The 13,817-nt window shown below is 35.4% G+C and overlaps 1 protein-coding gene across 2 annotated transcripts; it reads right to left on the bottom strand.

The window, feature by feature from the left end:
• Positions 1-100: 100 nt before the first annotated feature.
• CCHa1 (CCHamide-1) lies at positions 101-12,743 on the bottom strand. Of its 2 annotated transcripts, XM_066281916.1 has the most exons (6): positions 12,553-12,743; positions 5,221-5,247; positions 1,244-1,279; positions 946-1,159; positions 437-545; positions 101-355 (listed from the first exon to the last, which is right to left on the bottom strand). In XM_066281916.1, the coding sequence occupies exons 1-6, from the start codon at positions 12,638-12,640 to the stop codon at positions 332-334; spliced, it is 498 nt and encodes a 165-aa protein (XP_066138013.1). In that variant the 5' UTR covers positions 12,641-12,743; the 3' UTR covers positions 101-331. The 2 variants fall into 2 exon arrangements, with proteins under 2 accessions (XP_066138013.1, XP_066138014.1); XM_066281917.1 differs by lacking the exon at positions 5,221-5,247 and having other exon boundaries at positions 12,553-12,741.
• Between the last annotated feature and the right edge of the window lie 1,074 nt (positions 12,744-13,817).

Here is a 13,817-nt window from a genome sequence, read left to right as displayed (position 1 = left end):
AGATCTACTTGCTTAACTTACAGAGTGGGAGCTGTGCGTCTCCACTAAGGTGCATGGATTGATCAGTAATCATGATGATTTTAAAATAAACGACTTAATGTACAAAATATGCATTTATGTACTCTTTATTCCAGCCATAATCAATAAAGAATACACCAACAGTTTTATGTTCGTAAAATTATCTATAAATCTCACGTAAACATTAGATAACTAAATTTAAATAGAATTAAAGATACATGAGGAAAATGAAGGTAATTAACGGTAGGGTTTGATTATTAGATTACTTGAAATAATTAATTAGAATATTAATTGGTCTGGTCCTTCTTTTTCATTATTCCACTGCTGATCGCTTCTCCTAAAATACAAACAGTGCATTGATGCGTTTTGCCATTGTTCGAGCGATTTAAATTGCCTGTTTTTGATACAGATTGCTTACCAAAATCTCAGGGGATTTCGAGAACTTGTCGATATTTCGGCCCCTGCCAATTGCTACAACATTATTGGAGTTTTTCAGTAAGTCTCGCACTTTGTCCCACTCTCGGTCGCTGGAACAACGAGAAAAATCATTGAAACACGTTATTCTAGCTGAGGAATCTTTATTAAAAATCCATCAAAGACGATGGAATTGGCTTTCGATACCACGCTTCAGAGGCTGGCTAAGCTGATGGCAACGCCCTTTTAATCTGGCAAACACCTTCTAGATAAACAGACTTCAGCCATTAGATAACTACCTCACAAAGGTAATTGCTTAAGAAGCCTTAACCGATCCAATAACAGATGTTCGCCAGCATCCCCAGAAGCTGAACTATCGATTAGTTTTAGTAAGTTTAAATTGGCTTATCAAGTGCAAGTTACGTCTGCTACGAGAAAATCAAGATAAAGTAATACCTGACCTAAAATCACTTGCAAGAGACTGATAGGTGGCTATACAACAAGAACACTGACCTTTTGGCATTTTCACCGTCGACGTCGGTAAATAGATCGTCAATCTTTGGCTGATTTCCAGATGTATCCAAGTCGTTTCCATCTTGATAATACCGAAGGTCCAGGGGACTTATTATTTTCGACAGAAACCATTCAGCTTTCGCTTTATTTGGCAGTACTTCATTGTCGATTAATCGGGACAACACTTCTTGTCTGCCACTCCTTTTCCCGTGACCTGCAATATTATCACTCTCAAATATCGCATTTCGCTCTAAAGCTAAAATTCTCTGTTTGCAAAGCTAAACTGTTAAAAACTTACCACCCCAGCAGGCATGGCCATAGTTTAAACATGAGCCTGAAACAATGGAATTATTATTCGAAGTAGTGAAGTTTTCTATTCTTAGAAACGCTCCAAAAACTGAGCAAAAAAAAAATTACGTTCAGTTTAATTTGGACAAAAAAGAGCTAAATTAAGTGTACTTTTCGGAGTAAATTTAGTTAATTAAAGAATATGAACGTTTTACCACGATGAAAATTAAAAATTACACCTTCATTCTACTCATTTCATCTCGCAGCTTCTCGTTATTGCTCTGGTTGACTTGCATTGTCAATTAACGTTTGGTCGTGCATATGCATGAACAAATGGAATTGTTAATATTCGTGGGTAATATGGGAACCGTGGGGAATAATTTATGGAGAAACCAATGGAATAGGTATTTTCTAAAGTCAGATGCATACTTTATGCTTAAACAATTTTGCCAGGAAACTTATTTTCATGTTTTTTTTCCAGATTAAAATTAACTGCCCTCTCCTTCCATGAATGATCCTGTAAATTTCATCGAAAGTCCTGAACAAGTAGAGTACAATTTAAGAAAAATAATCAGGGATGTAGTTAGTTTACAATCAACAATTTTCTCTAAAAAAATCCTTGTAATGCAAAATTTCCAGTCCCGTCCCTGGTCAGATCTCCACTGAATACCGCCCTGTTGCTTCACAATAATATTGCAAATTTCACATAACGAAGAGGACACTTAGAGCATAGAAAAAACTTCAGTGTTTTATGAGGTTGATGAAGAAAAACTATTTTTTTCTTTTAACAAAACCTGTTTTGTTATTCCCGTAGACATTGAAAGGCCTCCCATACCTACTTTGCATGCAGCGTCAGCTTTGGAGCTGTATCCAGAATGTTTTTCGTATAATAAACAATGTAGCTGAGTCATAGGTGGTAGGGATAGACCCGTAAAAAACTGATTCCGAACGGAATCGTTTACCTGCCCACTTCCAACCTTTTCACAAATCATCCCGTAGTTTGCTCATTTTTAACGCACCTGATTTGAAGTTCTGGAGACTAATTTTCAGACACCTTGTATAAATATATACTAACCTTGCAAATTTTCCTAACAGCAACAGTTTGTATTTAAGTCTAATAGAAATTGCACAGTTACCGCAGATTGTACGTCCCAAACTTGCACCTAAGGGGTATTGATCTCATAAACTGGAAGAGGTATGATGGTGCTAAGACTTTATTAACTTCATAATAAATGTAATGAACAATACGATGCGAGATTGAAGTTTACCTCCCTTTGTTGGGAAAAAAAGATTTTGTAACATACGAGCTCCCATAAAAATACTTTACTACGAGCGATCCCTACGCTTTCTCTATAGAAATGAAAACAATCCCAATGATAACTCCAAAGAAGCTGGTTGGTTGTTTAGCTCTTCGATTTTACGGAAGTTATTGCTCAAACTGACCCCCATATACTTAAAAACTTTCATCTTTTCTTATTACCAATTTACTGCTTCCTGAATGTTTAATCAATACTGCAGGATCCTTGTTTTTTGATTAAAATTTAGACTAGAAATTGACCGGCGTTTGATATTGCGCTATATCTTTTCAGTCGGGATTTTTCAAGGAATGAAGCTCTACTTGCGATTTCTAAGATGGTATAAATCGGCATCAAACTAAATCAATCTGAAAAAATGTTTGATTCATGAACTTATTCTCATTCTGCTTCATCAAACGAATTTTAATAAATTCAAAGTTGGGAAATTGTTGAATTTTAAAAAGCTACGTGTTAATTTGTGAGGTGCTTACGAGTCAATATATTTGGGAGTTTTTTTTGACAAAATGGTGGAGGATGTGTTTTGTCCTGAACACCAGCGGTAGGGAGGGAATTTTTAGTTTTTTTTTCTAGTGGTTGTGTCTCTTCGATTCGCCATCGATACAAAATCAATTCGTTTTAGGGTATTATTTGACGTTTTTTAATCTTTTAACCCCGCTCTTTTATATCCAGTGCTTAGTAGCAAAAACATAAATGCGCCTTAATGTCCGCTATCCTCCGGTGTTCTTCCACTTTCAGATATTGAACCTGATTTCGTCCTTAATACAAGCACCAAGAAATATACGACAACGTAAAAGTATAAATGTAAGATTTTGCCACTTTATTAAAAAGTTTATGGGCGTCCTCGATGAAAAGCTCAGCGATTACTATCGGTGGATTAATAGGGAGGCTTTGCCATTGTTCGATTATTTTAAACTAAAATAAATTTTACTTTTAAAACATGCATACTTTTGAATTAAATTTCCATTAGAATAAGCTAGCACAACTTAATATGTATGCATCCGGTGAACCGGAAAAATATTGTAAACTAAACCGCGGAACACGATGTATACCTATACAATTGGACTTAAAATTTATTGAACCCTACAAAAATTCAGCAAATAGTGTAATATTTTTCATTTTTCCTTTGCCGTGTTAAAAATTATTGCCACCCATTATTTTCATTTCCTAACCTTCATCCTCAAGATATTTATAAAGGAATGTATACAATCGTGAATAATACCCAACGGTGATGCGCGTAAAGGTTTCATTTCTTGGAAGTCCCACTGAAAGCAAGACAAATATAATAGTTTTCTTGGGCGTTTTAGCTATTAAGTAATTAGCTTTTCCTCACTTTCCCTTGATTAGACAAGTCAGCAGGAAATTAGGCCCGTTGTTTAGACGGATTAAGAGTCAATGGAATATGGATTTCTGTGATATTATTCAGGGCGTAACTTATTATGAGGGAGATATTTCAGAGGGCGATAATAGTCTGCGAAATAATAAAAAAGGCTAGTAGACACACGGTTAAAAACGCCGCATTTTCGATATACCGGGTGGCAAAGGCCCACATCGTTTCTTATATTTTGCGTTTCTCTTAAATCTGCCTCGAGTCAAATTTTTTTAATTTCATACACCTATTTTATTTAATATCCTTCGGAACAAAATGTCAAAATTGTCGGTAGCCATATACAGGGTGTTATATTTTTAAGACGTGTCCTATTTTACGCTTTGTATGTTTTCTTTTGGCGTATCGTGTATCAATTCCGATACCAAATTTAGATAATTTTTAAAATTTTTTAGCTTTCGCATTTGTTGCAGTATACCCGTGCCTTTCGCAGAATTTGCAAAAATATCTGTCGATGCAAATTGAGAGTTTAAAGGAAGTAAGGAAAAAATCACCCGGCTCCCTTATCCAGTATGTGAAATAATTCGTGAAGTTCAGGTTACATCCTGTAAAGATGACAATGGATGGGCGGATGACGCGGGACCCGCCCCGCTACAGAGCGCATTAAATTTTCTTTCGAGTAATCAGACAAAATGTGTTAACCTGCCCGAATTTCACCAAGCTCTCACATGGGTTTTGATTATGCTGATGGCTTTTTTTAATTTCAAGAAAAAACTGATCCTCTAAAATTCCACCAAATAATCCCCATTAATGGCCAAACTCGCTTATTATGTAAGCAAATTACTTGTGCTCCTAGCTCCTTCTTAACTGTAATATAACTATGAAAGTTGCGGAAATTGTCCATAAACTTGTCGTTGAGGGTATTATGTATTCATGGCAATTTTCAGCTACATAAAGCTGAGTAAGTTAAGGGCCTAGATTGAGAAATGATATGAGCGGTTGTGGAACTTCTTTCAATAGATCACAATGTAGGTTGCGGAGGTTCGAGTGTGTATCTCTCCGGAAGTGAGCTAAAACACTGAGAATCATATAATTTTTCTATGCATGCACTAAATGTCTCGATTGTCCGAGTTTCGGACATCTAGGTGATTAAAGTACAGGAAACTATGTTTTGGTTGGAAGGAGAGCTGATGAGAAAGAAATTATGGTCAAATTTTCACTCATTCATATGCAGTTCTGAAAAAGTCGCCTGAAAGTGGAAAAGGCAAAAAATTAACTGGTGCAAGCACGCTTTCATTGTAGGTTTCAGTGATAAAACTACTGTGTTCATGCACGTTGAATACGTACCCCTACTTTTTTTAATTTCATATCGGCCTGAAAAAAAATGTATCGTAAGTTAAAATGTCTTTAGAAAACATGAAGAGCAAATTGAGTAAAATGAGATTTCTGAGCTCTGAAAAATACTGTTTTAAGTTTGGTCTTATATAAATGACTATTACCCGTTACCGTAAGAAAATATGAATCATGCTTTAAAAACCAGGTCTTGGTGTAGCTCGAGTTGGCTTAGACATGATATTTTTCTTATTTTCGTTGATTCTATAGGTTTATTAACTGGAACTATTGTTGGTTGGTGAAACATCAAAATTGCAATCCAAAACAACACGAGGAAGAAGAAATTTCATGAAATGTAAACGAGGAAAGATTTTGGAAAAATCCATAGGTTATGTAAAAAATATAGTTCAAAATCGTCCAAGCAAATTGACTAATAAAAAACTTTTGATTTTCGTTATTATTTATTCGTCGCTCGTTATTCGTCATAAAATGACTAATCATATTTGAGAGCCATCATAGAGGTCTACGATTCACGGACATTTCAGGAATACTTCTGGTTTAATTTACCAAAAATATCGCAATATTTCCCTATTTCGAGGAGTTGTGCTCTAATAGTTTCTTATCTGCATACCACAATTCATATCAGAAAAAGAAAGAAGTTAAAGCAAAGAATGTTTACAGAGTGTGTCACAATAGCCTATGAAAAATTCTGGGTGTGAATCTGTGAAAAAAAGTCTTATTTTGATCTCAAAAATGCGCACCTATATCATTGGTTGGTGACGAAACCATTCTAATTCTATGTAAAAATAGATAATCTAGTAAAGGAATATGAAAGAATGGAGCAGTTGTAAGGAATGACCGGGAGCTATTTGGTTAACCGAACGATAAGGGTCAGATGAAAGAAAAACGGTTTGAAGGAAGGACCTTTTTCCCATATTTTTTTTTCTTTTTCTAGCATTGTCCCCAAACCTATCAGAATTTCCCTTAGCGTTAAACCAAAATCAATAACGTCACACTAAATAGAACACTTGGGTCGATATTAACATCATTTGCTTCTTAGGATATCTATTCCATTATACCTATCCATTATACCTAGAACGGCTATCATGGATATAACTTTAATTTAGCTAATACCTACAGCTAAAAACCCTTCGGCAACAATATGGATGTTGAGAAAGGTCGGATTTCCATACAGATACTCGAGCTTATTGGAATTGGTGCAAGGATTTCCATTCGATGTAGATATTGATTATTTCTTTTGGTCGGGTTCTATTCTTATGTGGTTCTACGCTAAAATCAATGCATTATTATGCCGGGTATCCAGGCGAACCTAGGGCATAGGAGATTAACATGGCAAATCGGTTTTTATTTTTTTGCGCCTATTTCAAAACGTCTCCAAATTTCAAAAATTTGAATATCCCGCGTAACCGTTCGACACTATGATTGGTCAGATTGATCGGTGCTCCCTTCAACCAATTGCTGGAAATGTTTTTGCCGATAATGTTAAAGTTTTATATTTTTAGTCACTTGTTTGGTTGAACTTGAATATGTAGGTAGTTGTTTAATATATTTGTTTCCACTTTTTCCTTATTGCATTTAAATAAGAAGTGAAAAAAAGAAATTCACTTGACATGGGGTTTTTACGCTTATATTGTTGGCGACTTTGGGTTGGTTTAATTTTGACCTTCATTTTGACCAATCGTGACATGGAACGGTTACGCGGGACATTCAAATTTTTGACATTTAGAGATATTTTGAGCCAAAACGGCTTTAATTAAATGATTGAAAAACTGCGGAATGATGGCTAGTCTGAAATACTATGGCATTCATATAAAAGTTTTTTAATTAAATAATTCGTTGACGCAAAAAAATAAAAACCAATTTCTCCATGTTAATCTCTTATGTCCATGGTTGTCGCTTGAACAGTTGGTAGAAAAATTCCCAAGCAATGGAGCGTTCTTTAATGTTCATTACTATCATCAGATGGGATCCAGATCAGACTAGTGGGAATTTGAGTTATTGAAAAAACCAGCGATATCCATTTGTGATAATTTAATCTGGAGGCAGGTCTGCGAAGAGCAGCGCAAATAGTTCAAAAATATTAAAATTAAATTTCATTAAAATAATAAATAAAACTTCGAAAAATTGTTGCCATCGAGGGAACATCACTAAAACTTTAGCGACTTGAAATTTCTTCTTGTCAAGCCCGCAAAACCAAGGTTTTCAGGTCCACGGTTTGACCGTCACGCCCACATACAATTTCATCTAATTCCCCTGATGATGTATCACTTATACAAATACGTCATCAATAAGCGCAAACATAAAGAGATCAACTATTTATTATACCCGGTACTTCATCGTTTTTAGCGTGGATTACCGAGTTAGTTAAGCCCGAGTAATGCCCTTCCAAAACTTTTTTTCTTCTCCGGTTAATACTACTTCCTGTACAAAATGAAAGTTGGAAGTTTCGGAATTTATTTGGAACCAAGTCAACTTCCAGTTGCAAAGCGGGAATAGATCGAATGATTAAAATATTTAGCGTTGTAGTTCAAAGTTTTGAAGTTGGATTTTTTGCGGAATTATTAAGGAGATAGATCATGATAGGGTAAGAGTAAGTTTACACATACTTTTTAGCATTAAAAAATTTGGGCCTTCACCGACAAGGATAACGACAAACTGGGTGATTACAGTCATGTTTCGCATTTGATGTTAAAAGGGATACTGTGGCACAATCTCAGTAGTATAATTCATTACAATTAAAATACTATAAAGTGACATTAACCTTAATGTGGAAAAAGTAGAAAATTATTCCGAAGATGTCTTTCAGGGTTTGGACTTTAAGGGTATAAGTTATATATGCCCTTAATGAGGCTCTTTATTGATTTTTCATTCCTAGTCGCATTTTTGTCTAATTTATAATCCTTTAACGAAATAATTTTGTTTACATCTCACGAAGGTGAAAGATGTTTCTTTTCTTCGAGTCTCATATCAAATTTATTATCATCGTCATATCAGCAATCTTGGCCTAAGGAATTATAAATAAAACGAAATAAAGGAAATGGGGTTGTGTATGGAAAATGCAATTTAAGCACCATTTTTATCAGAGCAAATCCAAATAACATAAAATTCATGGCTACTGAGTCATTTCGAATTGTTAAACTTGGAGAACAATTTTCGATTTTTTCTACAAATTTTTACAGGAAAGCGAACTACTGTAGTCGAAAGGGGTCTTATCTGGTGGGTCCAAATTTCGCTAATTACAATAAGAAAAACTGAACACAAAGGAACCGTTCAAATATTTGACAATGATGCCACGCAACTTAATGAAAGGAAAGATGGAAGTTGTCTGTTAAAAAATTTAAGAAGACGCTTTTTTCCTTCGAACTCCCACCATTTTCGAGATTTTTGGAGAACGTGCAACTCGTTAGAGTCTACATGCAGACTAGTATAGCCTGTCAATCTATGATATTTTCTACTGGAACGATATATCACGTTTCCTATCCAACGTGAATGGCCATTTCTTTGTTAATACTTACGACAATCTCTTGTGTTTTCTCTTTATTCACCATCATTTTCCACTTATTTGCAAAAATAACTTACTTAACTATGTAGTTTCCCAGATACTTTTATCAGCAACTGCAAAAAAGACTGACAAGTAGCCAAAAAGACACAAGAGAATTAAAGGAAATTAAAATTGTAAAATTTCGAAGCATTTCGTTACCGCACCATGGAAAACATTTGCCAAAGAAAAATGCTTGACCGTAGAAAAAATTTTAACCTATAGATTTAGGCAAGCAGTTGGGAAAAGTGTAGATTTAAATGAATTGAATATTCTCAAAATTCCAACGTAATATTTCAAAAACTATAAAAGCTGCAAGAAAGAGAACAGAATAGGAACAAAACTTGATATCCTGCGTATCTAGAAACTAGTGGTGTAAGTAGCGAATTGTCTCCTTTTTCCAAACCCTGTATAACTCGAGTTAAGATTTTCATAAATTTCATGTTAATTCGTTCCCAATGACTTCGTTATGCTTCTTGCTGACGTATTTTTTTGTATCTATTTTATTGTTCTAATTTCGACCTAATAGCCTCACATATTAGACGTCTTCAGTGATTTACTGTTAAAACTTCATTCTCGGCAATTCTTGCCTTATTGCCATTCCTTCCTAAAGTCCCATCATTCCATTTAACCTTCTTTTGCACACTTAATTTTTGATATGTCTATATAAATAAAAGTCACAAGGGTTTAAATTAGGTTTCCCGGAGGGCTTCCCGTTTCCTCTTCGTCTCCTAAACTCACTCGACTTACTTGAGAAAGTTTCAGTTTAAAAAATCGTATTTTTTCCTTTCCCTGCTGAAACAATGCTAATGATTTTGTGCTGCTACTCTGAAGTGTCTCTCGGCTACCTCGTATATCAGTAACCACCTAAAATACTGCCTACGACCAAACCTTTGAGTATATTAATTTATGTTATTACATTTCATCGAAAATGCATGCGTCCTTCCCCCACAATTTCATTACATTTATAGGGGGTTTACATTTACGACATGGCAAGATTTTCGCGGATACATTGAACAGCATGAGATTTTAATAACCATATCTTTTACTCCTGTCTCTATTATGTTGCACCTCTGCATACAGGCCATTGTTTATGGGCCCTATTTATTGTAAACACACGCATTGTGCGATGTTTATAAATTTGCCCTGTTGGCGGCTACTAAGTTATTCGCATTTAAATTTATTGGCAAGATTGCGAGACGAAAACGAGAGGGAACAAAGATTTTTATAAAATTACACTGATGAAATGCTGGAAAAAAAAACAAAATTTCTCTACATAAAGTTCTCTTATTTTCCAAACAGGTTTTGATGAATGTGCAGTGTGCAGCCATCGATTCTAATTTGTGACACTAAAATGTTCTGTATTCATGAGTGAGTATATTTTTGAAAAGCATTTTGAGAATTATCAAAAGCGATACACAGGACGTCTATTTGCAATGCATAATGCATCATCAATGTTAAAAAACAGAAACTCATGTTCGCTAAACGCATATGTTTCCAATCCTGCCTCGGAATTACGCTTGAGGAGAAATTTACGCATTCATATAGAGGAATTTTTAATGTTTATGCATCATTGTTTAAAGGAAAAAAACAAAACAAAATTATTACGAGGGTTTACTCCTAAGTTGATGTCTGTTTACTTTGCAGTCGCCTACGCATTGGGTTTCGGGAATTTCTACATATTAAGCAAATTTGAGGGAAACAATTTAGTGAAACTCCTTATTGAAAATGAAGGCTAACCTCTGTCATAAATTGGAAATAAAATTTAAAAAAAATAATAATTTAATGAGATAAATGACTGCACACCGTGCCGGCCTTAGTAACTCTGGCGCCTTCGGCAAAATTTTTCATCAACTCTTACCCCCAAGAAAAATTACGGAGAGTCTGCTGCCCCCCAAAAAGTTCCAAGTTAGTACATTTGGTGCGTCAATAACGACTTACGCACCAATTAACTAAGAAAAGGTGACTAAAATGCTTCCACCTAAGTCTAAATAAAAAGATTAATTAAGTTTCCATTCACTCTCGTTCGGACCACAGATGCTCAAAAATTCATTTAAGTAGATTTAAGCTTTTAGCACCTTTTTGTGGAGGTAAACTTGGTCGTCAAGAGAATTATGTGCACCAATGCAGGCCAACCAACAGAAATACCATAGTTCAATGTCTGTGTAATAGATCCATTACATGGATACGTTTTTGACAGAACGTCTTGCTCAGGTGCAACATGTTTCCAGTATGTTGCATAGGTGTATAAAATTTCTCAATCTGGGGGTAATTGGAGAAACCTCTTTTAATTTTTTATTGTTTCAAAAATTGACCAGTCCAGAGCTTTGTGAAAATAAAAGTCTTTATTTTAATGGTCGTGAACTTTTTTCTTTCAGGCTTCCCGTTTAATTGCACGTAAGACCATCCACTTTCCGGGCAAGTTTAGACGTACACTGTTGTTTTATGAGTTTTCAGTTGGTAAACTGAAACAAATTATTTGAAGACAAAAGGGCATTTTTGCCATAAGCGTGGAAATCATGAATCTGAGCTTTTAAGCTTGGTTGTATATGAAAAAGTGTCTCCGCTGTGTCTGAAATATTTGCCATCAGGAAATTGAAAGAGACTAAAAACGTTTTTAAATTGAATAGATAGCCCATCCTTAAGGAAAGAACTGCTAGGGATTCTAATCAAAAAATCCCATGGTCATGTATAAAGAGTTCGGATGAAAAAGTGATTGGGGAGGAATGCCTGATCGATTCCCGAAATTAGTATCTTTCAACATACATTTGGAGCCGCGTTTTATACATTTTAAAAGCGAACTTATGCACTCTGCATAAAAATTTGTTTTAGCTGTGACGCATTTTGCTCGACTGAGTAAGAGCTTACGTCCCACTGTAAATTGCTGAAAAATTGGGAAAAAATATATGCTGGGTGTTGCATTGGCGGACCGTCCATCGGAAAACCCACACAGATCTAAATACCAACAATTATGATCTTCCCTGTACGAATTATTTGCGAGATATTTTCAAAAAGCTATACCAAATTCTCCGTACTTGTGATGCCGCCGTGAAATATTCCTCAATTAAGCCACCAGTAACGATCATCCTATCATCTAGTGCGGCATTATGTAAATGAAAGTTGTAAAAACGATTCTATATTAAAGTTTCTTAAAAAATGTCCTACACAGTAGCAAATAAAATTAAATTAAATTAATAAAAAACACCTACATTGAAAACAGTTGGGTTTGTTTAAATATTTACCAACTTAGAAATAGACTTAGAAATGTTTATTTATGGTTTACCAGTACTATTAAATAATATATTGTTTTGTTGCTGGTGGTTAAATTGAGGGAAATGTCAGAATAGCCTTTTAAGTTTGCAGATTTTAGAAAAATTTTTTCAAAATGTCTCGCAATTGGTGCGAGGAACGTTTTATTCATTTAGGTATATTAGATATTGTTTTATATGCGCACTTCTCATAAAAGGACGTTCAAAAAGGTTTAATACAATTTTCTGGAAAAAAAATATGTAGAGATTTTTTCGGTCCACTGTGTAATGACCGCAGCACCAGCAACATATTTCTACGGATCCCCTTTATAAATCCAATTGAGAGATAAATCTTCCACCGGCTCGAACATGTCAGGAATTCGCCAGTAGTTCCGTTTGTTGGGAAAACTCGCGTTACAATTTCTCAAACTTATTTATTGTTTTGGCGCGAATTTATGCCGAATTCGTTAGCTGACGAAAATTCCAAATTTCGGGAGAAACACTTGTTCAAGTAAATAATTTTTCGCACAAAAGTCTTACCTGCAGCACATTCGGCAACAGACAGGAAAACAGCCAAAACCACCACAAATCGCACCATAGAAGCGGCTTTCGTGGATTTCTGGCACATTTTAACACGGCCGACCGCAACTGTTAACAGTTCTTCAGGTGGTGCGCGAAACTTGTTGCAGTCTGACAGTTTTCAAAGTTTGACTCGCGACACACGCGGCAACAGGCCGCTTTTATACGGAATGAGGGGGAGATATGGGGTGAGCCATTGGGGTAGTTTGGAATGTACCTATATTACATCACGACATGCACCGCCCACGGCATTGGTCACATCTACGCACTTTTTTGTTTTCAGTCTTAAGCGATGATGGATTTGGGCCATAGGAATTGGGGTATAACCGCCCACGGAAAACAGATACAGGGAGTACCAGAGACATTGTTGCAAGTTGCTCTATTAGATGAAAGAATATGGCGATTCAGCTAAACCTGCCTTATACAAAAGTTGCTTGTTTTTATTTTACAACTTCAAGTGAGCGTATTTAACCAAAATTTAATCGCACGTTTTTCGTTATTGTTTCTGACTGTATTCACACTTTCTAGAATATTGTCCCGTCACTTTCCTTGCTTGTAAAGTATGAATTTGTCTATCAATAATTACCAATCAATCGATCAAAACCATATAAAAATCTAACGAGTTTAAGTCGGGACTTCGTGATGGCCACAACGCCCTTACATCGATAAGCAAAAAGAACTTTCTCCAAAGCTAGAGGACACATATCGTTTCTCAAGAGGTTGAACTACCGTTCCCTATGCAGTTTTGCCGGAGCTTCAGCCGGTCCAGATCTTAATTGAAAATTCCTGTTGAAAGTGATGTTCGCTCATGAAGTGAAGATTTTCTGTGTTGTAGGAATGGCAGTTTCTCCAATCAAATATACATATTCTTGTAAATGTTGCAGCTGAAAAAAATTTAAATGGGGCTATTGAGCGTTTCCTACTCAGATGACTTTCTCCACTCCTCCACGTCTTGTGCGCAAATATCACATTTGAGTATTTCACACTGATTTGTCTGATTTTATTTTTGCATATTTTGTATTTCATGATAGATTTATTCTTGATTAGTTTTTAAGTAATCACCAGAACTAGCTATCGAACACCAGGAAAACCAGTGAGGACTAAATTACAAAAAGAACAAAAAAGGGAAAATAGGGAATGTTTTTTTCTGCAACCATTTAAAAATAGGCGATTTTCGTGACACTTTACACTAACCCAAAACATCGTTTTCATCTCTAGAGGTGAAT

Source organism: Euwallacea fornicatus, chromosome 5 (assembly GCF_040115645.1).
Source record: "Euwallacea fornicatus isolate EFF26 chromosome 5, ASM4011564v1, whole genome shotgun sequence".
In the NCBI taxonomy this organism is placed as follows: domain Eukaryota; kingdom Metazoa; phylum Arthropoda; class Insecta; order Coleoptera; family Curculionidae; genus Euwallacea; species Euwallacea fornicatus.
The sequence above is the reverse complement of the archived record's forward strand: the minus strand, read 5'-3'. Positions and strand labels throughout refer to the sequence as shown.